General features: G+C 41.4%; 1 protein-coding gene across 1 annotated transcript in view; it reads right to left on the bottom strand.

Moving 5' to 3' along the window:
• The window catches only part of Mapk10 (mitogen-activated protein kinase 10), a 295,793-nt gene that overhangs the window by 57,601 nt on the left and 214,579 nt on the right, over positions 1-23,613 (bottom strand). Inside the window, exons 6-9 of the mRNA XM_038328945.1 lie at positions 16,343-16,472; positions 11,674-11,732; positions 10,701-10,839; positions 9,907-10,072 (exon numbers count right to left, since the gene is read on the bottom strand). Of these exons, the coding sequence (XP_038184873.1) occupies positions 9,907-10,072; positions 10,701-10,839; positions 11,674-11,732; positions 16,343-16,472 (494 nt within the window). The remainder of the gene's footprint in view (positions 1-9,906; positions 10,073-10,700; positions 10,840-11,673; positions 11,733-16,342; positions 16,473-23,613) is intronic.

The raw sequence follows: 23,613 nt of genomic DNA, 5'->3' as shown, positions 1-23,613 counted from the left end.
TGTGTAGCGTGTGAGTGTATCTATATACTATGGATGTGGTGAATATACTGTGTGCATAGCATGTATGTGTAATGTGTGTGTAGTTTGCACATTTCTGAGTATATATAAGGTCGGAGTGTGAATGTCTGTGTCCTGTGTAGTGTGTGTGTGTGTGTTTGTAGTATTGTCATGTGTATGTGCAGTATGTGTGTATAATGTGTGTAAGTGTGTGAATGTGTGTGGTACAGGAGGGTTAAAGAAGAAAGGCAGGTAAATAAAGCACAGTCGTGTGATCTCCTGCATGTCTGTAAATGTCTGGAAAAGGCTTCCTGCCAAAGAGTTATCTAGACTTTGATGTATCTGTTTCTCTTTCTCATATGGAGGTGGTTTCTACAGTCCCTCTGGAAGATATGTCTACAGCCCTCTCTGACAGATATGTCTAAGGCATCTCTAGCAGATTATGTCTACAGTACATCTGGAAGATATGTCAACAGAACATCTGGCAGATATGTCTACAGTATCTCTAGCAGATGATATGTCTATAGTACCTCTGGCAGATGGGATGCCTACAGTCCCTCTGGAAGATATGTCTATACCCTTCTTTCTGCTTCAGACTAACTCTGCCACTTTACTGTTATGTGACCTTGGCCAACTTCATCTCTCTAGATGTTAGTTTACCCTCTAAAATGTCAGTAATAAAAAGCATTTATTGTGTAGAATTTTAAAGATTTCAATAGTGTATTTCTGGTAAATCCCTTTTCATGTTGCCTGGTGATAGTAAGTTTTCAATATATACTTTTTATTGTTTCTGTTTGTTTGTTTAAAATGAGTGAACCTAACTGCCCACTTAGGTGCCCACTTCACGGCTGAAGCCACTTAGAATGGAACACTACACATCAAATCACCAGTGGCTCCGTGGAATGTCTCCTAGTCTCTAAGCCAATTCTCAATGTAAGTCAAGTCTCCCTTGGGAGTTCAACGACCCATTTTACAAGAATCACATATCAGCTGTTTTCAGTTCTTAACAGTAGCAAAATAACAATTCTGAAGTAGCAACAAAAACAATTTTATGTTTGGGGTCACCACAACATGAGGCACTATATTAAAGGGTCCCAGCATGAGGAAGGCTGAGGCGCACTGTAGTAAGCAATGACTATTTCCACATCAAAAAGAAAATCTGAGAATATGGGAGTGTGATGTAATACTGGGTCACTTCTCTCCTAAAACTGACCAGTTTTATCTTTTAGAATAAAATCTTGTGATATCTTCAGAAATGATCCATATGTATCTATATGTATATGTGTGTATAAATATATAGACCATAATATCAGCTGTCAGTATTGGAACAAGGTTCCTATGTTGCTTTCCTTTCAATGGACAGTTATTGGCATAATAGCTAATATATTTCCAACTGGTATGAATCTCCATTCCCTCTCTCTATATTTGTGTGTGTGCATGTATGTGTGTGTGTGTGCCTGCTTGTGTACATCTGCATTGCGCAGGCAGAGAGCCAAAGTATTTGCAACTATCATACTCAGATAATGTGCCGCTTCATTTAAAAGAAACTTTGAACATTTCCAGGTGTTGTTAAAATAGTCATCAATTTTCTGAGAACATCTGAAGTTTTTGAGAGAAGCAAGCTTATTCTAAATTCTTACTTCTTCCTTTTAAACACCATCTTCCATTTAACCGAAGGAGAGAAGCCCTGATGACAACCCTACACCTCCTAACCATGATTAAAAGCTGTGAGGCTGTGTGAGTGCCATGCTTTGGGTCTTCTGCATCACCTCAAATACTAGCACTTGAGCAGAGTTCTCACCTTCTTTGTGCTGAGACCCTTTAACCCAGTTCCTCATGTTGCGGTGACCCTCAACCCTAAAGTTATTTTTGTTGTGACTTTATGACTAATTTTGCTACTGTTATGAACTGTAATGTAAATATCTGTGTTTCTGATGGTCTTAGGTGACCCCTATGAAAGGATCCTTCAACCCCAAAGGGACCGGTACTCAGGGATTGAGAGCCACCGTGCTAAAGGCTCAGTGACCAGCCTGTGGAGCTAGTAGGAGAGCTTTGTGGAAGGAAGTTCAGTTTGACTAGAATCAAACCCTTGAAAGTATAGAGGTTTGTTGCCTCTTTGCCTCTCTCTTTCCTCCTCCCTCCTTCACTAACCACAGACTGAAACAGCTGGAATTGTGTGTCCAGATATCCCTTCCTCTTGTGAGCTATGGCCTCTGGTGTTCTGTCACCACAATAAGGAGGTAACCGACACAGACGCCACTCAGAAAATTGGAAATATGTGGAGTTTTTGAGACGATGTAACTGTTGTACCACAACCTCTGAACCTGCTCTGCTTTATCCTTTAGCACACTGAACTGAATCGTCTCTTAGTTTAGATTTCAGATGACATTCTTCGTAAAGTTTCTTCCAGTGAACTTCAAAGGACGACAGAAAGAGCTAATATTTTTTTTTAAATCACGGCATTTCTCTAGAAATCTTACATTTTGAAAATTAATCATAAATCTTTAAAAAAAAAGCACAATGTTTTTAAAACCAAAGTAGAACTATAAAAAAGCACTAATGTTCTCCTACAGACTGAGAACACGTGTGTTCTTCCTGTGCAAGACACACACACAGCAGTTCCTGAGACACACTGTAAAACACGCCAGTGCCAGAGACTCAGAGGACCACTTATCCTCCGTCCACCCATCTACCCTTCCCTTTATGCCTCCAGAGATACGATGCCCTTGTATCTCACACACACAAAAGCTACATAAAAGAGTAGGAAGAAAACTAGTGGTGAAAATAAATCTGATTAAACAGTTTCAAATAAAGAACGTATCTCGTTCTTAAAATTGTGATCGTGATTCCCACATTTACACAGAAGAGAGCATGGTGACAAAATGCATATTCCAAATGTAGTTAAAGCCAATATTTCATGTTGTTGGAGATAAACTTGTATTATCTTAGGGACAAGGATGGGATAGGATAATAGCATAATATTTTATAATAGTATTATGAAATAATATGGAAATTATAAACTTATTGGGAAGTAAATCCTGTTTCGGTAAGAAGTGTGACTGTCCGTGCATGACATGGTTATGACAGCCATGACCTCCAGATGACCTCTACTTTCTATCCATTTTACGTTGACTGTCCCCAGCTCTCCTGTGAAAACTTTAAATAATGCAATGTTCTGTCAATATGAACATATTTTCTTTGCTTATCTCATTGTGTGGGAAGTCATTTTCTTGCCCCTTAATACCATGCCTCCCTAGCAAGGTCTTATGCCTGCTGTTTTCTTTCCAGCTAATATGTCTTATGTTTACAGGAAGAAAGGCCAGGGTGTTTACTCTATATTACTGTCTGCTTTAGTTGGAGACAATTCGCTTGATATCTAGAATTTTGAAATGTGTACCATGAAATAAGGTCTGACAGAAACTAAGTCCAGAAAACTCTGGTCAAGAACTATAGACAAAGGACCACTGTGGGTTCCTCGTTCAAAGAAGATCCTTCCATTTGAAATATAAAATTAAAAGATACGGTAGAAAAAACATGTTTAAAAGAAGCGGGATTCTCAATGGGACTGGCACACATGTGAACTCACAGACACTGTGGCAGGCCCAAGCCAGATGGGATCCCAGCTCTGAGAGGGGAGGTGGACACGGGCCCCCATCTCTAACAAAGAAGCTGTCTCCAATTGATCTGCTCACAAAGGAAAAATTGGTTTCTCCAGTTGAGTCTCACTGGGGATACAAGCCACACTTAAAGACCAGGAACATGTCCAGTAGAAGACGCCAACATAAAAGCGAGCTCAGAGGCATTTTTGGAAATTTTTTTTTATTTCATGTCCCTTTGTTTGTGCAATTTTTATCTTACTGATCTTTTGCCAGTATGTTATAGTTTCAGAATTTGTGTTTTCATGAGTTTTGTTTCTGTGTGTGTCTGTCTGTCCGTGTGCATGTCTGTTTATGTGTGTGTGTGTGTGTGTGTTCCTGTGTGTGTGTCTAAGTGTGGATGCTTCTGAGTGCATGTCTGTGTGTGTGTCTGTGTGTGTGTCTGTGTGTGTGTGTGTGTGTGTGTGTGTGTGTGTGTTTCTCATGCTTCCTCTTTCTCAATTCTCCTCTGGTTTTTCCAGGGTTTTTTGTTTGTTGTTTGTTTTCCTGTTGCTGTTGTACTGTTTTGGTTTGTTTCTTTGGCTGGTTTTTCCTATTTTTTTCTAAAGAGAGAGAAAAAGAAAACATTGAGTTGGATGGGTGAAGAGGTGAGGAGGATGTGGGAAAAGATAAGAGAGAGGAAAAGGTGACCAGAATAGATTGTATGAAAAATATTTTCAATAGAAAAAAATCAGACTTTAAAAAGGCTCATTAAAAGGCAAGGGTTGCCTTGACAGTCTCTGGGGTCCAGAGGACAGTGCAGGGGTGTAGTGGTGTCCCTGGGTCCAGAGGACAGTGCAGGGGTGCAGTGGAGTCTCTGGGGTCCAGAGGACAGTGCAGGGGTGCAGTGGAGTTTCTGGGGTTCAGAAGACAGTGCAGGGGTGCATTGGGGTCCAGAGGACAGTGCAGGGGTGTAGTGGTGTCCCTGGAGTCAGAGGACAGTGCAGGGGTACAGTGGAGTATCTGGGGTCCAGAGCACAGTGCAGGGGTGCAGTGGAGTTTCTGGGACCCAGAAGACAGTGCTGCCAGGCCAAGGCTTGGGATGAGTGCACAGAGGGAGGGATGCACAGGGTTTTGGGAAAACCTCTAACGAAGCAACTTGAAGTCACTTCACTATAAACTTCCTGGAAGAAACAAAATTCACATGGAAGGCAGAAGGTCCTGTTCTCTGTACTCTGTAAACAGTGTGTGTGTGTGTGTGTGTGTGTGTGTGTGTGTGTGTGTGTATGAGGGAATTTATTTTCATCATAAAACTATAGTGAAAACTGAATGAGTTAATGCACAATAGAAAGTGAGTTCGAAAGATTTAAATATTATAATAATTAACAAATTAATCAATGAAAAGAGACTAAACTGTGGTCACATGTGACAGGATGGAGATTTTATATACTGACTTTCACACAGGTTTGTTTCAGGTTCAAAAATGTTCAGGGCTTTGCCTTTTTTTCTAAAACAAATAAAAATAAAGGCAAAGCCCTGAAAGGTTATTTTTTTTTTGTTTTTATTTGTTTTTGTTTGATTTTGTTTTTTGGGTTTTTTTTTGAAAAACAGAATTTCATCAATGATGTGATTATCTCCGTTTTGCTGAAGGATCAATTTAGATTTTCAAAGTTTCAGTTTATTCTAATTGTGTTAGCTGTTGAGTTTCAACGGTCAACACAGAAGTGCAACCCTGAGAAGAAGTGAAGAGCTACATTAGAGCCCACAGAGTGTCCTTCCTTGTGGAAAAGGGACCTGGAGCAGCCATGTCCCACGCTGATGAGAAATCCTGGCCTGTTTCCACGAGTAGGCAACCCACAAACTACAAGTCCCCTCTGAGCAGTGATGGAGAGGTCTCTGTTTTAACGTATGTTACTCCAAAGGCAAAAGCACAAGGAATAATTCCGGCTTGTGAGTAAGATCAGCACACTGACATGTGAATGTGGATTCTAATGTTTTTCAGCCACAGTGGTTATATAAATGGCCCCCAAACTACCGATAATTGACATGATATAAAAAACTTCTCAGTTCACATATGAAATGTGCCTATGGCCAAAGGCAGATGAGGCCAATAATTATGTAAAATGAATTGTAGACAGAAGGGTATCACAGACTTTCCTCACCCTCCAGACCAGCACTGCCCAACAAAAAAGACAACAGCACCAAGTGCACATTGTGCGCACAATTAAAATGTGCTCATATCAACAATAAAAAAAGAATAGGAAGGAACTGGTAAGATCAATTTTATCAATATATGCTTTACCTCAATACATTCAAAGTTCAGTCACTTAGCACATATTCAATATGAGGTCATCACTGGTTCATTTCACGAGCGTTGTGTATCTTTAGATAGTGGTAAGCATTGTATTCATTCAGCGCTTGTAATTCAATCTCTAACTTCAAGTGCTGAGAAGTAACGCATTGTCCAGGGTCTGTACCACTGAAGGGCTAGAAGAGAGCAGCACTTTGCATTAATGCTGGGACTCAGCAAATATCATACCGATGTCCAGCAGAAAGCATGGATGCCCGTTTGCTATCAGCTTCTTATCGAGTCATAAGTTTTGAACTGTAACCTTTCTTTTTATGTTGAAATAAAATTATAATCTTTCTTACATAATAAAGAGATACCTTAATAGAAGTTTCTCAAATAAAATGAGCAATAATCTACCATGTTTCTTGTTGACAAAATCCAAAACCTCTTATCTAACAATTCTTATGAGCTAACGCTGTACTGTTATTGAACTTATCGGTTAATGTCGACCGTAATTGGCACTGGCATCCATCAGCAAGCTGTTGTGCGCTTGTCAAAGGATGTTCTCCTGTTAATATGTGAAGAGTACTTCCTACATGTCATAACGCAGATGTGTCCTTTTACTAGAGTGTCAACCTCTGGTCACTGAAGAAATTCTTCGGCTTCTATAATGTCATTTGTAAACAGTCCTCTAAGAAACTTAGCTGGAAAATACATGCCCTGATCTTCATGTGTGCGTGCTCAAGTGTGCAGGTGCAGGCGGAGGTCAGAGGTCATTGGCAGGTGTGGCCCCCAGTCACACTCTACCTTGGGTTTTCAGTCAGGAGACCTGGAGCTCTCTGATTGGCTAGGCTGGCTGGCATGGCGGTCTGCCCCCATCACTGCAGTTACTGAGGTGTGCTTCTGCACCTGACTTTTACAGCGTGCCGGGGATTTGAACTCAGGTGCTCACTCCTGTGCAGTAGGCACTCCACCCACTGAGCCCCATAATAACCTATTTATCTACCAAAGCTCAACATCTCAAACTCAAGCAAATGAAGCCCTATTAAAGTCACCTGCCCTCTGTTCATTTGATTAATAGTTAGGGTTTCTAAGGGTGAAGGTTCACGATTTACTGGGATCATGCATGCTGCAGCGGCCTAGTAAAACCTGTCTACATACAGGTCCTAGACTAAAGCTTGAATGTCAGGGAGAGTGAGTAGGGAAATCATACTCGAATGTTGTGCCTCATAAATAGCGTTAGGAAGAAGATGGGAAATGATTTGGAAATTGTGACTTTTTTTTGCTAATTATGGTTTGTTGTTGTTGTTTGTTTTTCATTTAGATTCTGGTAGTAATTCACTAATTCTGAGAAACAATGTTCCTAATTTGGCTTCTAGGAAAAAAGTGCTTTAAGAAGAAAACGTCTATTGGAAAATTAATTAACAGAAGTTATTGTGGTAGGCATCTGCAGTGCTGGTGAGGGTATAGAAATCATCACTTCATTGTGAGGAGCGCTCCACTTACCCAACTTCCTGCTTCTGTCTTTCCTCTGCTGGGAAAATCAGTATGAGTTTAAAGGGAGAGAAACGGAAACAGGTGAAGCCAAAGGTACAAGGATACAGTCCCTTCCGGGAAAGAGGATTTTGTGGCGGACCATTTCTCCCATGATGCATCCCACAGACCATATGTCCACTAGAACGGGAGAGAGGGTGTGAAGACAGAGGAGGAAAGCAAGGTTAACTGAGGTCACTGGCTCTGGGGACTGGAAGATAAGACTCTCACATTCCACCTAATGTGACTGAATGTGTGTTAAAACCCACATTGTGTTATCACGCAGGCTCTACGGTGAGCGCTCAAATTCATGTGTAAGACAGTGGACTATATGGATGCCCAAACTGCATCTTTATTGACAGGAGTTGGTGGTGTCATGGACAGGAAAAGAACACTCACTAAACCAACAGTATTTCCAGGCAGGTGTCAACTAAAGGTCTCGGAGATGGTTTTGATAGCATTTGCTAGATTCATCCATGTAGAGTGACTGTGTTCACTTCCTGTTTTGTTTAGTGGTGTGCAGTGGGCAGCAAGGGAATACCCTTTGTCCCAAATAAAAGTTCATTCAACCAAATCCGAGAGACTAGGAAACGGTTGGCGAGCTTTGTGGTGAGGAGCTGTAATTCCCGTGTTACAGGGTTGATTTCTCACTCAGAAATTAGTCTTTAAGATAAGCCTCAGTTCTAACTTCTATCTGAAATAGTTTTAAAAAACTGATAAATTAGCATATGCACAAAGGGATGTTGAAAAGTGAAAATGTAGAGAAGGTGCTAAGACTTAAGTGCACGTGTGTGTGTGTGTGTGTGTGTGTGTGTGTGTGTGTGTCCTGGTTGTCCTGCTTGTTAACCAACGCTCTCCCACGGACCTTAACTCTCTCACTGTTTCACATGTATCAATGCCAAGGGGATTTTGAAACAAAAACATTAGGCAGAGTTGCTCCGAGGGGTGGAAGGCGGGTGAGGTGCACAGGAGGGCATGCCTGAAGCAAGGACAAGCCGTGTTTGTCTTCTGCATGATAACCACCCTCAGCTGAGACAGAACATGGCACAAGGGAATGAGGCGCACCTCGGTGCACAGAAATGAAGGCTTTTCATTGTTCTGTAGACCTCTCAAATAAAGAAAGGAACAGGATTGATTACCTTCTGTCTGTGTGACAAAGATCTAAATACACAGATCAGGCAAACTCAGACTTCCAGGCTCTGTCCATTCTCATCCCTTCTAATTTTTGTGAGACATAGTAATCATACTTAAGGATATTTGCTACATGCATACTGTGTGTAATGATCAAATCAGCATATCCCAAACCTCAGACATTTATCAATGCCTTGGCTTGGGTCATTCCAACTCTTCCCCTTAAAATATACAATACATTATTGGTAACTCTGGTCCTCAATTCTGGACTTCTCTCTAATTGAACCTCCTTGGGTTTCCACTCAGGAGGAGGAGGAGGGCTCCATTAACATAAGCCAGAAGGTGACACAGCTCTGGCAGTGGCTATCCAAGTGAACCTGGCCTGCTTCAGGGCTGACTGTCCCTTTGTTGCATACAAAGACAGCAATGTAACAGCATCCACTAGACTGGAAGTATGCAAATGATTGCTCTTAACTTCAAAGGCTCACAAATGCCCTCTGCGGGAATTATACTCAAAACCGCAATAGTAGTTGTTTTGATGAAATGTGTGAAAATAGATCTCTAGGGATTAAACATATAAAACATAAAAACCAGCATTCAGGGCACATATACAAATCTAACTTCTTAGAATATTCGATATGGTTTTCAACATGACTCTTTATAATAGGTATTCCAGACACAATGATAGATCACAAGGCTTTCTAAGACGTACTTTATAACCCTCTATTTTAATCAATCAAAATTCAATTTGAATTTCAAATATTTTTCTGTGTTTTTCTTTCAACATGTTCATGTATATTCAACTGACTTTCTTGTCAAAGAAATAATGTAAAATTTAATGTTTTTTCCTTTATATGGTCTCTTGAATTTATTAAGATTTACTCAATAGTACTACACTAAATATTACTTACAGAGGATTTGACATATGAACAAGAAGGTTATAGTTTGAACAAAGCTAACTTGACTTGATCTAAGATTCTGTAATCTTTGTTCATCTTTTCTGAGGACCAGAGCTATTAACCTGAGATTTTACACAAAAGCCAAGAGTCGGGCTACACCACGATGCAGTTAGCAATTCTCCCTCTCTGAGGCCTGTGTGCCAATCAGCAGCCGCTTGACTACTTAATTGAGCGAGCACTATTTGCAATTCTTTTCTGCTATCACATTTTAGAGTTCCTGTGGCCAAGCCTGCCTCTCAGAAGCACCCCTTCACATCCTTCACACCCCATCCCCTCCCCCAACTGGTATCTAAGAGATCTCTGAATATGAAGAGCAGGCAAGCTCCTCTTCAAAAGAATTCATCTAGGTTACAACAAGCATGCCTCTCAGTTATCTAAATAAAGCATGATGCCTGCTTCGCTCTTCCGGAAACATCCCTACCGTTCTCCTTGTAGCCCATTCCCAGGATGACCTCAGGGGCTCTGTAATATCGCGTCACCACATACGGCGTCATCATGAAGCTTGTGCCCGCTGTCCTGGCCAGTCCGAAGTCAAGGATTTTTAATGTGCAATCAGACTTGACTACTATGTTACTGGGTTTTAAGTCCTGAAGACAGAAACAGGGAAGAAAATGAAAGTGAGTATCTACAGGGACTGCAGTTTCTTCCCTAACACTACTTGCAACAGACACCCTGCCGGCGGGACACCATGTGAACCACGGGACCATTGTGACATGTCACAGGTAGTTTTAGATTTCTAAAAAAAGAGTCTTAATAAAATATTTTAAGTTCAGAAGAAGACTTTACTGTCATTTTTATTATTTAGGCTCACATTGGTGAAAATAGCATGTCATTTCTTGTCATCTCTTAGGTTTCTCTTTAGAACAACATAAACCTTTAAGGGTAAATGTCATTTCTAGGCCTGACAGGGGAATACATAGGGGCAGCTGTATTGTTATAAAATCTTTGTATTTCCAGGAAGGAATTGGAACCGAGCTGTATTATTTCAGCTACTCATCCAACTTCCATTGTCAGTGGGCTAGGAAATACAAGACTCTTCAGAAGTTGACTTTCAGTGAGCAAAATATAAATTCAAATTCTCCCAGAGCACACATAGAAGTCCCTTCTACACATCAGTCAATCGGGTGCTGATTCTCCCCGAGAAGGTAATTCAAAGCTGCTTTTTTCTCTTCTGCAGTAGTCAACACACTGCAGTTCTAGAGCAAGTGATCTTACCCTGTGGATAATTCCAGCAGAGTGGAGGTGCTTGATGCCGCACAACATCTGGTACAGCAAATAGGACATCCGCTCATGGTCTAATTCCATCTGAATCACCTGACACAAGTTGGCATCCATCAGCTCCATCACTAAGTAACTAGAAGGCAAATCCACAAATCCACAACCTTAGTTCCAGAAGCGAGGTCTAGCATGACCTTCCAACACTGTTGGAATCCTGTACTTCGTCTATGTTTATTGAACTTCCAAGCTCTGTGATTGCTTGCGAGAAGATGGGAAACTTCCAAGTATATCATGATTGACAGCTGCAGCGACTCAACCCACAGGCAGATAGCAGCGTCACTGATTAGTATGTGGTTCATGGCCATCTGTTCTCTCACCTTTATTGATCATACTTTCCCTATATTTCCCCAATGCTCTCCTAAGTATTATGATTACAAACGAAGGAAGGAATCAGGACAGGTGTTTCTAAAGTGTGCTGCAGCTGTGGAAGAAGAAACCGTGACCCGGAATAACTACCCCTCAGTCAGTTTGTCACTGACTTTCTGGACAGAGTCATTTTACACAAAATTAAAGGCCCTGCAAAGACAGGTGAAAAAGAACAAAGAAAACTGCAGCATATCCTTTGTTAATGTTTCTCAAAAGGAACTGACCCATCCTGGAAACTCACAGAAACAATGAGCAAATAATTAATACAGCTTTCTTACTCTCCTGATACTCCAAGAGTGTGGAACAACAAACCATATGGGCCAGAAGGAGGCAGGAGTGTCCTTCAGGAGGTCACAGCACCCCGGAATCTGCACTGCATACTGCTGCTCCTTCCCTGGGTCCTGTCCCTTAGGTCTCTTTGATCTTTGCAAGAAATTTCATCCTTTTTATTTCTATTGCTATTATTTTTTGCCATTCCCCTGGATTGATCTGAGTGAGGTGGGGCTCAACCTTCCTTCATTACTTCTATTGTTTTATTACTTACACGTCTTGGAACTCCTCCAGCGTTTTCTGGGGTGTGAAAACATTTAATAAGCTAATAATCTGGAAGACAGAGCATGAAAGAGACAAAGAAAAGAAATAAAGCAGAAAGTTAATTATTTTTAAAGCATGAGTGTATTTATTCCCAGTGTAAGACACTTAATAAAGAAAGCCACGATGGAAACAGAAAAGATGGGAAAGTCTCCTGGACAGCCTCATAGGACAGAAGTGGGATCAGAGAGAACACGAAACCTGTCTGAAGGTTAGTAATGAAATTATAACATCAGTTCAGAGCCAGGACCAAGCCAGACAAGACCTATGCATTGTATTGCTTCTTGTGGCTCCATGATCACACACAAGCTGCGAGGTGGTGAATCCACAAAGGGCAAAGTCACCAAGAAGAGAAAGATGAGGAAATCCTCACCAAAACCTTGAAGGGACCATTGTTCCTCCAAATGAAAAAGTCATATCATGTTTAAATACTGCTTCAACCAATATCCCTGTGCTACGGGTGGGGAGGTGCACTGTGCACAAAATTAACGATAAACTGGCAAAAGGCAAGTTAAAGAGTTAGTGGAATTCAGTCCTAACCATTTACTTTCTTATTTCAGCGATTTTTGGGAATTATGTGATAAAGTAAATCAATCTAAAAATCCACGTTCATCTCAATTCCACATAAATTATAAGTATAAATAACCCCATATGTCTTCCCATTTAAATATTATATATCAACAACATGTCAGTGGAAATGAAAATATAAACAAATGAGGATATTCTACTTGAAATGCAGATGTGACTAGAAAAATCTACTTTACAAAAGTCCTAGCTTGATATCTAAACAACTTCAGGGCACAAATTCAATGGCTTTTTAATAAAGTTCGTAAGTGGCACTTGAACATATAAAGTCGTCTAAGTAACACAATTCCAAATAACTGGAAAATGTGCCATATTGTGGAATTTTTCATTGTTGTTGTCTGCATAAACTATTAAGAAAAACGTCACAGAGCATCCAACGCTTTTGTTAAACTTTTAAGGCGCCTTTAGTTCTGTAGACTTAACAACAGCTCAGACGGAGCAGTGCGTGTGTGCAACAGCTGCCCTAGCATCATCAGGTGGTAAACTAGTCTACAAAGCGGCGCTGCAGACCACTTTCAAAGCCAGTGTCTCCTGATACATTTCTTCTCCTGTGTTCTTATTTCCCGTTTTTCTATAGGTTCATTTCATAACCTTCTCAGATTCCTCTTTTGTATTTCACCTCAGTGCTTACCTCATATATTTCAATTCTTCCTAACAACCCATTTAAAGATTTATTTATTCTATTTTGTTTTATTTTTGTTTGCTTCAAGACCAGGTTCTCTGTGGTTTTGGAGCCTGTCCTGGAACTAGCTTTGTAGACCAGGCTGGTCTCAAACTCATAGAGGCTGCCTCTGCTTCCCGAGTGCTGGGATTAAAGGTGTGTACCACCACCGCCCAGCTCTATTTATTTTATTATATGTATATAAATACTATGCTTAAATGTATGTCTGCACCGTGGGGATGTCTTACTATGCTTAAATGTATGTCTGCACCGTGGGGATGTCTGATGACTTCAGAAGCTAAAGATTCAGGTTCCTTGGAACCAGAGTTACAGATAGCTGTGAGTGACCATGAGGACACAGGGAATTAAACCCAGCTCCTTTGGAAGAGCATTCCATGTTCTTAACCACGGAGTCACATCTCCAGCCTCCTTAAGTCCCAGCTAGAAACTTATTTGTTCCTGATGCAGTGCTGACCCCACTAGGCAAATGTCCTACAAACAGCTCATCATCAGACACAGAGGTCATCATAGACACTTCCGCTTCCGTGCAGTATTTTCCAGAGGGAGCCTGACTCAGTTATTTTATTACAAAGTCTTGGGAGGCACAGATATGAGTCAGCACTTATCACAACCCTGCAATCTCAACAATCATCACTTCCTAGAATTGAGTTATCTTTTAAATGGATTTTCCTATTATTAAAGGTTTGATGGGGTTGCTTCATTGTGTTTCTTCACATTCCCCAGGATTAACAGAACTCCGTATTCATATAGCCTTTCCTTTTGCTTTGAGTATCAATGAAAAACTACAGCTGGTCAGAGGGACCTCTCTCTTTGTTAAAAAATATTTCTATAAGCTTGTAAACATACATGCACAGACACATACATAAAAAGCAGATAGCAGGACTAATATAAATTGTTACAGCAATTTGGAAATCTTTATTTTCCTTAAGGAGCAGTTGCTGTGAATTCCCTTTGTTGCAGTCAACAGCAGGGCAAACACTCAACTGTTTTCTGCTACTACCAGACCATGCTGAAGGCAGACTAACTTCATGGCAAGGCTATTAGTCACTACAGTGTGAGTTCAAGGACATGGTGCCAGTGTTAACATCGCTCTGGAGGTAGCTTGTGAGGGAGAGAAAGATGATCATTTCTCAATGCAGGAAGCTGGACAGTGTGTGGGCTCACACTGACATATCACTCTTGTGTGACATGAGAGATCTCAGAGGTACAATGAGCACTCCCTCGTCCTTTTAAAGGCAAGTCTCCCAAGACCCTAAGCCTGAAGGTCCTCTTCTGGAAGGCTGAACCACCTTCCACATCACAGCACTGGAGACCAATCTTCCAACATGTGAGCATTTGAAAAAGACAGTTGAAATACATCCAAACCACACCATGGGATATGCTTTTTTTTCAAATTGGCCAAGCAATTTGGAATTTCTCCATAAGATATTGCTCTCCAGGGTTGCTGTGGGAGCTCCTTCAGCCAACAGCCTTTAAGATACCAGTCCACGTGGGCGTGGTCTCTTATACTATAAATGCAGCTGTAAAGCATGCCCTCACTCTCTTGCTTCCGGTTCTTGCTTCTGGCTGCTAGACTCAGTTCCTGTTCCCTATTCATGCAGAGGACTGCAATCTAGGACTATTATACTTTATTATACATAATTCTGAATTAGTATGGGATTATTTTTAACTTCCATCATCACAGGATCTGCAAGGATGATTAAGTAGATACAAATTCATGTGTGGAAATCTTTCTACACCATTGCTTCCCTGCTTGCATCTGTCTATCATTCTCTGCTTGGGGGGGTTGTTTCATTCTCCTTATTAACACAGTAATCTGCCACCCTGGTCATGTGGCCAGTGTGTCACACAGCGAGAGACTTCATGGCTTTTATACAGTGTCTCTTCTTAAGAGTCAGTTTCCTATAACCTCTAGATTCCTTCTAAATGTCTCAGGCTCTTTGCATGGCCATGTCAGTGATGAGTCATGAGCTCTTCCTGCTCCGCCTATCCCATCACATCCCACAGGGACCAACCTTTCACAATGCTTCTGTCTCTATATGGAGCCTTCCCTTTCATAGAAAATCCAGGCTCCTCTGGGAGGAAATTGCTCTAGTTCTCCTCCTTTGTAATCCTTGACAGTCTTAACTATCTAGAAGTCTGACCAGCACATTAAATATAATTAATCCAAAAGAGTGAATTCAGGTGTCATTGGTCCCAAACAACTCAACAGTATACAAATGATCTGATTTAAAGGTCATATTAGGGGCACACCAGAGGAAGGGATAGAGAAAGAGGAAGCAGGAGAGAAGAGATGGAAAGAGAGAGGGGGGAGACACACACAGTGAGAGAGAGAGAGGTAGAGAGAGACAGAGACAGAGAGAGAGGGAGAGAGAGAGAAAGTCAGTCTGTCATGGGAGTAGAGCGATAGAGTGAGAGAGTTGCTACCATTGTATTATAAATCTCTTTCCACCAAACACATTTGTTGCTTACTCTCTGGTAGTTGAACATTTGCTATATAATCTCACTTACAAAACACAGTAATAATTTCATATATTCTGTGTGTATTTATATTCAAGAACTTAGCACAAACATGTGATAACTGTTAATTTTAGTTTTATTCTTAAAAATATGTAATTTTATTACATATTTGTGCATAAGAAAATGTGCTCCATAAACTTGTTATAAGTTATGAATCATCACCATCAGGTTAAATAATTTTCTTTGATTTCTACTTACAAAGAAGGGACTGGGCTCAAGGATAAAGGTCCTCCCCTGAGATTTAGGAAGCCTCTGAAGCGATAGTTGACGCCACCTGGATGCACTAAGCAAAGGCTCTGGGTGGTCCCTGCTCTGAAGAGCTTTCCATGTGTGTGCACCTGCTGCTTCCCCATCCCAAAGCAAGATGCTCACACAGCAGGGACCCTCAGCAGCTGAAGCTCCTGCCTGACTCCAGCTGAAGCACACATCATACAAACAGTGACTGAGAATCTTCCTCCTCTTATTATGAACTTAAAATATAAAGTCCTATAAGGTTTCTCTGTGAGGCTTGTCTGTTTAGGAGCTTTAGCTTGATTGGAAAGCATGAGGCTCCTGGGTTAATTTGGAGCTTGACGACCAAATAAGGTTAATTTCATAACAGGGACAGAATATCAGTCACATTCATCTCCTCCATGCCATATGGCTTTTGGATAATTTTTTTAAGCAGGAAGCTACCACGAGGACAATGAAACCAAATGCAGCATATGGGCAAAATAAACAACCTTAAGAGACGGAGACGACAAAGCAAGCTTCCCTCCTGGAGTGGCGCTTGTGTTCTTCCTCTTGTCTCACAACCTCCCACTGCCAGGGGTTCAAAACTAACATGGAAACTCACATTTTTATGGTTCACACACTTCATGAGGACCAGCTCCCGGTAAGCTCTCTTAGCATGAGTTTGGTTCTGGAAGGGTCGGCTGAGCTTCTTAATGGCCACATTTCTGTCGAGGACAGCATCGTATGCAGCACTGTCGAGATTCAAAAGCAGTCCAGATTTCAGCACACAGCACAGACAAGGAAGATGGCACTCTGGAATCCCACCTAATGCTTTTAGTTTACATGTCAATAGAATCATGAGGAAAGGTGTGAAAGACCAGAACAAAATGGGGAGAGAAGTGGGGAGCAGATGGGATGGGGAAAAGGAAAGAAAAGGGGTGGAACATTCAGAATGCAGCTTCAAATGACACCAGTGTGCTGGAGGTCAAGAGACAAAAGCCAACTACTCAAATTTTCCACAGGGCACATGAGAATGTTAAGTCATTCCATCTATTGGAGCTTGAATTTCTCGTCTGTCAATATACTATGTAGGCAGACTCTATCTGTGATAGACTGGGGGTTCTTTGGTTATTTTAGGTGTACATCTGTTCTTTCCCCAGTTACAAGATCCAGTTTTTACAGTCTATTATATAATTTATCATTATAAATTCATGAAAGCATAGGTTGATCGATCATCAGAGCACATTGGTGCACTGTTAACAAGGGTCAAAGTTAGGCACACTATCAGAAGATGCTCTTCTAGCAAATAGCAGCCGCTCAGTACCGAGAGAGGAGTAAATGCTACTAACATAGGAATCCTTCAATCGGCCAACAGTGATAAATTAGCATGCATTTTAAAAGCAACCTCAACAGGACTGTCCCTCACATAGACAAAGTGTGCTTTTAGACGTCAAAGAATAAAGTGAGAGGGACCTTCTTACTTCTGTATCTCATGATATACCCATAAAATGTTGGTGCTGCAGACCAGAAACTTTAGGGTTTCCTGGTTTTGCCCAGTTGACTGGATGAATAAGCAAACAGAATCTCCAAATCTGATCTGTTAACTTTATAGATTTGTTGATCACTTAGGGCTCAATTGAACCAAAACCCAAAGAAGAGTGGCGCTTTCTCTATCGATGTGAAGTAAACTGTTAGGTAATGAGAAGCTCACAGGGTGACTTGGATGTAACTCTCTATTTTGCCTAGTACATGCCTCCATCTAATCTTTAATTTTCTCTAAAATATCTCCATCAGATGCTTGGGTTTTTTTTCTGCTTATGTTACTTCAAATATAACAGCTCACTAAGAGCAGGCCAGATCATTCTGTTAGTGGGCAGCTTTGAGAGTAGAAATACCATGATTCTAACAAAGATAGTCATCTCTCCATGGTTACCAATGACTTCTGTTGGCCCTGCCTTCAAGGATAACCCATATAAAGTATTCCCCTTTGTTATGATAAACCATTGAGTCTGAAATCCTTCAAAGGACCAAGTGAATCTCGGAAAGTCAGCTTTCATTACTTTCCCCAAAGTCTGTTCTTCCATCACAAATATCACCAGTGTCCTCATGCCATTTGTCACAGCGTAGCGTCAAGTCCCATCTCCATCTGCGCTGCTTCCTCTGAATATACTCCAGTCTATCAATACTCTCAGAACATGTGGTCCCAGACTAAATAAAGCAACGCCATCCTGAAGTGTCAGTGAAATCTAGGGTAGGGCTATCAGCCCTTCCATGCATTCACATGCTCACTCTGCGGTCCTATCACACTGTTGATGAAGCTATCTACCCCCGTGTCTCTGAGGATGATATCTAGGGACCCACTTTGCACCTATGTTGCTTTGAAGCAGAAAGAAAAAGACGCGGGCTGCTCAGATGGCGTATCAGACCAAGGAAGGAAATTGCTGCCAAGCCTGATGACACCGGTTTGAATCCCAGGGCCTGCATGGTGGAAAGAGAAAACCAATGCGATCCAGGTGTCCTCCAACCTCTCCAAGCTTCCCCATCCCACACAAAGTTAGCTAATGGAACCATTTTAAAGGCACTTTTTAAACCATCATGTTACATGTGTTAGTATTTGAACCCTGCTGTAGTACTTGTTACCTTTATCCCAGCAATGAGAGTAGAGGGAGAGGAAGGTGTCAGGCGAGCTGGCGTGTAACAAACAGTGCAGAGGGAAATGGTGGACTTGTAAGTACAAGACTCAGGTTTCCTTCTCAGGAGAAGGTAAAGGATAGCAGCTACAGGAACCCATCACTCACTTTAAAGAAAGCCCTGCCGACGGTGGGCCAAGCCCTGAGATCCCAGGGAATAACTGATAAAATGCCAACCCCTGGGTTTCTCGGCAGGCAGACCCTTGGTCAGTTTCCCCGAAGTCCCAGGGAATAACTGATAAAACGCCAACCCCTGGGTTTCTCGCCAGGCAGACCACTCCTCAGTTTCTCCCGACTCCGGGTTGCACTCTCTCTGCCTCTGGCAGCTCTTCTTTGATGCGGTTTTTGCTAAGAATCTCAGCCCTGCTGTTCACCAGTCTGTGCTCACGAGAGAGCAGTGCACACTCTCTAGTGTCAGTTTCTGCACACTCACACCAGAGGCCAAACAGCCGGACTGGCTGGTCAGAAGGAGTGAAGGAGTTATCTTAGTGTCCTGGCTAGCGTGAGCACCCAGCAAAAATACCTTCTGTGACTCTTAAAAATCTGTGTTTTGGTTGGGCTTATTACACAACACAGTCAGGATAAACTATGAATTATTATCTCACATGTGATAACTAGATGTAAGAACACTAATTAGCAACTTTTAGTCTTTCAGCTATTTATAAATTAGTTTAATTACCATGCTGCTTTGTGATTCTGAAGTTCATCTCATGATACAAACGACTAAGAAGAAATATTACTAAAATCTAGATACTCTGTAACCATATAGATGTCTGACTTTGACCATTAATATGCTGGTTTGTGTTTCTAATGAAACAATGCTCACCTCGTAGTCTCTTAAAGGCACATAGGCTATCTCTTCTAACCAAGGTCAAGTTTACGTGGTACCCTGGCCACCTCTTTTCTCCCTCAGAATCACAGTCCTGACCATCCATAGTTGTGTGAAATACTGTGAGTTGTCTCATTGGATGTTATCTGACCCTTGCATAACATTCTTGTGTGAAAGAAACCTCAAAGTTAAATTTCCAGTCCCGACCCATTTGTAGCTGGCAGTCTGGATTCCAACAGGCAGAGCCAGGGTGGTCACCATCTTCTGTCACTCTTTGGTTGGCAGAAGATGTGTATGTTTGTTTCTCTGATGCAGAGATTGGTGCTATCCTCCACATTTTAGGCTGGCAGGAGGTAGCAGTGACCTTCAGGACCCAATCCCTTATCCCTGACATGGTGCAGCCGTGACAGCAACAGCTTCAGGACAGGCTCCCAGCTCAGGGTTCTCTAACTTCAGAGATGTGTGTGTGTGTGTGTGTGTTCTGGCAGCTTGATGGTTCTGGGGTTTCCCAGAGTTGGGAGCGCCCTAGGGATTCAGCTCTCCAGTGCCCAGGAAGCCTTCCAGAGGCCCAGACAGGAGTCTGCTTCTTGGGATTTCCAGTAATTGAACAAGCACATAGTTTATTGTGTTGAACTACATCTGCAAAAAATATTTCTCTCTCCTTCCTTGTGCCCAAGCAGGCACTATAAAAATCCCTATGATCTTCAGCTCCTCTGTGGTTACGGGCCGGGTTCTAACAAATACACCTGCAGACAGGCATTGTTAATGCTGCACAGTTAAACCGCTGTCTGGAGGTTTTCATTTCCTATTAGGTCATTTTTAATTCATGATCATGCAATCTTTCTCCCCCCACCCCCACTTGTCTATGTAGATAAAAATAAAAGCTTATCTTTAAGGAGATTTTCCAACTACTTTCTAGAATATTTGCTGAAGAACTATAAACAACATGGACATAAGATACTGATCCACCCCTACAATTCCCAGGTGTGGGACAATGTCTTGTACTTTGTAAAGATTTATCACTTGTAGTTTAATAAAATGATGAATGGCCAGTAGACAGGCAGAAAGCATAGGCAGGACGTATAGGCGGGGCAACCAGAACAGTAGGATTCCGGAGAGAGGAAAGAGTCAGTCTGCAGTTGTCACTCAGACACAGAGCAAACAAGATGAGAATGCCTTGGTGATAAAGGTACCAAGCCACGTGGCTAACACAGACAAGAATTATGGGTTAAGATGTAAGATATAAGAGCTAATAAGAAGCCTGAGCTAATAGGCCAACCTGTTTATGATTAATGTAGACCTCTGTGTGTTTCTTTGGGACTGAATGGCTGTGGGACCAGGCGAGACAGAAACCCTGGTTAACAGAATGGTGCCAATGTGGAGAACAAAATCCACTTAAAAGCTGAGAGAGTTTGGGAAGTAATTCTAGACACAAAAAGAACAGAGCTAAGTACAGCTTCTTTGTAGCATTTTCTCAAGTGGGCTCTAGAGGTAAGTGCACCTCATTTAAAAGAGGCGTCCTGACTCAGCTTTAGCAGCAAACATCTTGCAGCTTTTGTAAGAGGCCCCAACACCAAACACTTAAATGATGTTTATAAGTAGCTGATAACAGGCTTCTTGGTGTGGCAGGGATGTTGAAACTCCATAGAGTTTCAGCAATAAACATGGCTCTGGTCAGTATCTCTGCCATGAGGCTAGACTCCCAGAAAGCTATGGAATACGGTGGATCCAGCCATTAAAGCTACAGCTTTAATCCTAGCCACATTGCTTAGCAAATTAAAGACTCGTGTGATAAGTAAAAGAGAAATATACAGTAAAGATAGATTCAGATGGAAAAAACCTCTGAATGGTTTAGAGTGTGATTAAAATATATATATAGGCTTGGGAAAGAAAATAAAAAGTATAAAGTTTTTAAAACAAAAAAGAAAGTAGTTGGGTAGTGGTGGCACACATCTTTAATCCCAACACTTAGGAGGCAGAGGCAGGAGGATCTCTGTGAGTTCAAGGACAGCCTGACCTACAGAGTGAGTGCCAGGACAGCCAAAGATATACAGAGAAACTCTGTCTCAAAAAAACCAAAAATTAAAAACAAAAGAAATAGAGTTTAAAATAAAGCCATGTAAAGATAGAAAATACAGAGAGTCTGAATACTATGTTATTATGTCGTCTTTTAATTGTTTGATGGCTGAGGAAAGAGCAACAACTGCTAAAACACATTTGATTATAAATGATGCTGGATTAATCCAACATACATATTTTGAAAATGCCTTGACTTCAAAATTGAAGTCAAAAGATACGTTACTTTGGAGAAGAGGTTTTGCTTTTGTTTCAACAAGAAAAAAGAGGCTGTGGATTCATTTTGGGTTAAGAAAAATCAGGTTTATCAAGGAAGACTCCCCTGAGAAATCTCCAATAGGAGCAGATGGCCCAGTCTCTGAGTTCTACATCCAGAAGAGTTTCAAGACTGCTGGCTGAGATGATCAAACCTCACAGAATACTCTAGTCAGGACTTGATCATAATTCTCAGTTTTTTTTAGGTTCCCATAAGTTTATCAGTGCCCCCAATAAGCAGGAAGTATCCTGGAAAAGTATGCCCACATTCCCAAAAAATGGATTATAGATGTTTGTCTTTGTTTAGAATGTTGGTTGCAAGTTGTTAAGGATAATACTCAGGAAAAAAAAGCTAAACACAGGAGATTCATTTCAGAGTTCTTATTTTGAATAAAAGGTGGGGGGAGTGCTATGGGACAAAGGTCTTGTACTTTGTAAAGATTTGTCACTTGTATTTTAATGAAACACAGATTGGCCAGCAGCCAGGCAGGAAGTAGAGGCAGGGCAACCAAAACAGGAGAATTCTGGGAAGAGGAACGAGTCATTCTGTTGTTGTCACGCAGACACAGAGGAAGCAAGATGAGAACACCTCACTGATAAAAATATTAAGCCACATGGCTAGCACAGACAAGAATTATGGGCTAATTTAAGATGTAAGAAAGAGTTAGTAAGAAGCCTGAGCTAATAGGCCAAACAGTGATTTAATTAATACAGTTTCTTTGTGGTTATTTCAGGCCTGAGCAGCTGGGAACAAACAAGCAGCCTCCTACAACACATTCATCATTAGAATAAATGGCCATCTGTTACTATGCCCCATCACTTAATCCAGTCATATAAGACTATAGGATTATGCTTGTCTCTTTGTGGAAATTTATGTAAATACTTGTGTGTGTATACATACCTGCTGGCAAATTTTATTCTCATCATTTATCGGTTTTATCTCTAACAATCTCACACACCTATGCACGCACTGTTTTTCCCCAGCGATCATATATGTGAACCTTTTTCTTGTCCACCTTCTCTTTATTATTTAAAATGTTCGTAATCATATTAACACATCGAGGTGGCAAGGGTGAATCCACATGTATCACCTCTCCAACAAGAACAAGAACAACATCATTGGAGCATCTTAAATATCCCAATCCATCACCTGTCCAACCAAATTCTACACTAAAACTTGGGCTTTGGTTAAAAACCAAACAAAAGAAATAAACAAAAAAACCTCTCTGTTTATCTAGTGCCTTCAATTATCTGACTTTCACAACTATCTTAGTTAGGGTTTTTATGCTGTGAAGAGACACCATGATCATCACAATTTTTATATATGAAAACATTTACCTGGGGTGGCTTGCTTACAGATTCAGAGGTTCAGTCCATTATCACAGCAGGGAGCATGGTGGCCTGCAGGCAGATGTGTGCTGGAGTTTTAGCTGAGAGTTCAATATCTTGCAGGCAACAGGAAGTCAACTGAAACACTAGGTGGTATCTTGAGCATAGAAAACCTCAAAGCCTGCCCCCACAGTGACACACTTCCTCTTACAAGGTTATACCTACTCCAAGTCATACATCTTAATAGTGCCATTCCCTATGAGATTATGGGGGCTGATTGCGTTCAAACTACCACCAAAGTGGTAACGACCGAAGAGGACACAGTCCCACTTTTACCACTGCACATCCTGTTATTGAATCTGCCAACGCACTTCTGCATTTGGAATTCACTCACAAGACATAATCTCAGAGCAAAGGGAAATGAAAACTGGAAGCAGGGTGGACACTTTTAGACTGAGATAGGGGTAAAAGCCAGGAGCTGTCTGCTTTGCTTTTCTGGTTTTCAGGTTGAACCCCAATATCTGTCTCTGGGATTTTATTATTGTGCTACAAATAGCTACTTTTAAGCACAAGACAACAATATATCTGGAAGTCAGGACAATGAGGTTGGAGTAGAGTCTATGACCCCTCCCAGGAGAAGACTGGCTACATCTCAGAGGTGGTGGGGCACGTGCATGACAGGTTTCCTTTCCTGCTCTTTTTCCAGCTTTGACA

This window comes from Arvicola amphibius, chromosome 1 (genome assembly GCF_903992535.2).
Source record: "Arvicola amphibius chromosome 1, mArvAmp1.2, whole genome shotgun sequence".
Classification (NCBI taxonomy): Eukaryota; Metazoa; Chordata; class Mammalia; order Rodentia; family Cricetidae; genus Arvicola; species Arvicola amphibius.
This window is presented reverse-complemented; position numbering and strand designations above follow the sequence as displayed.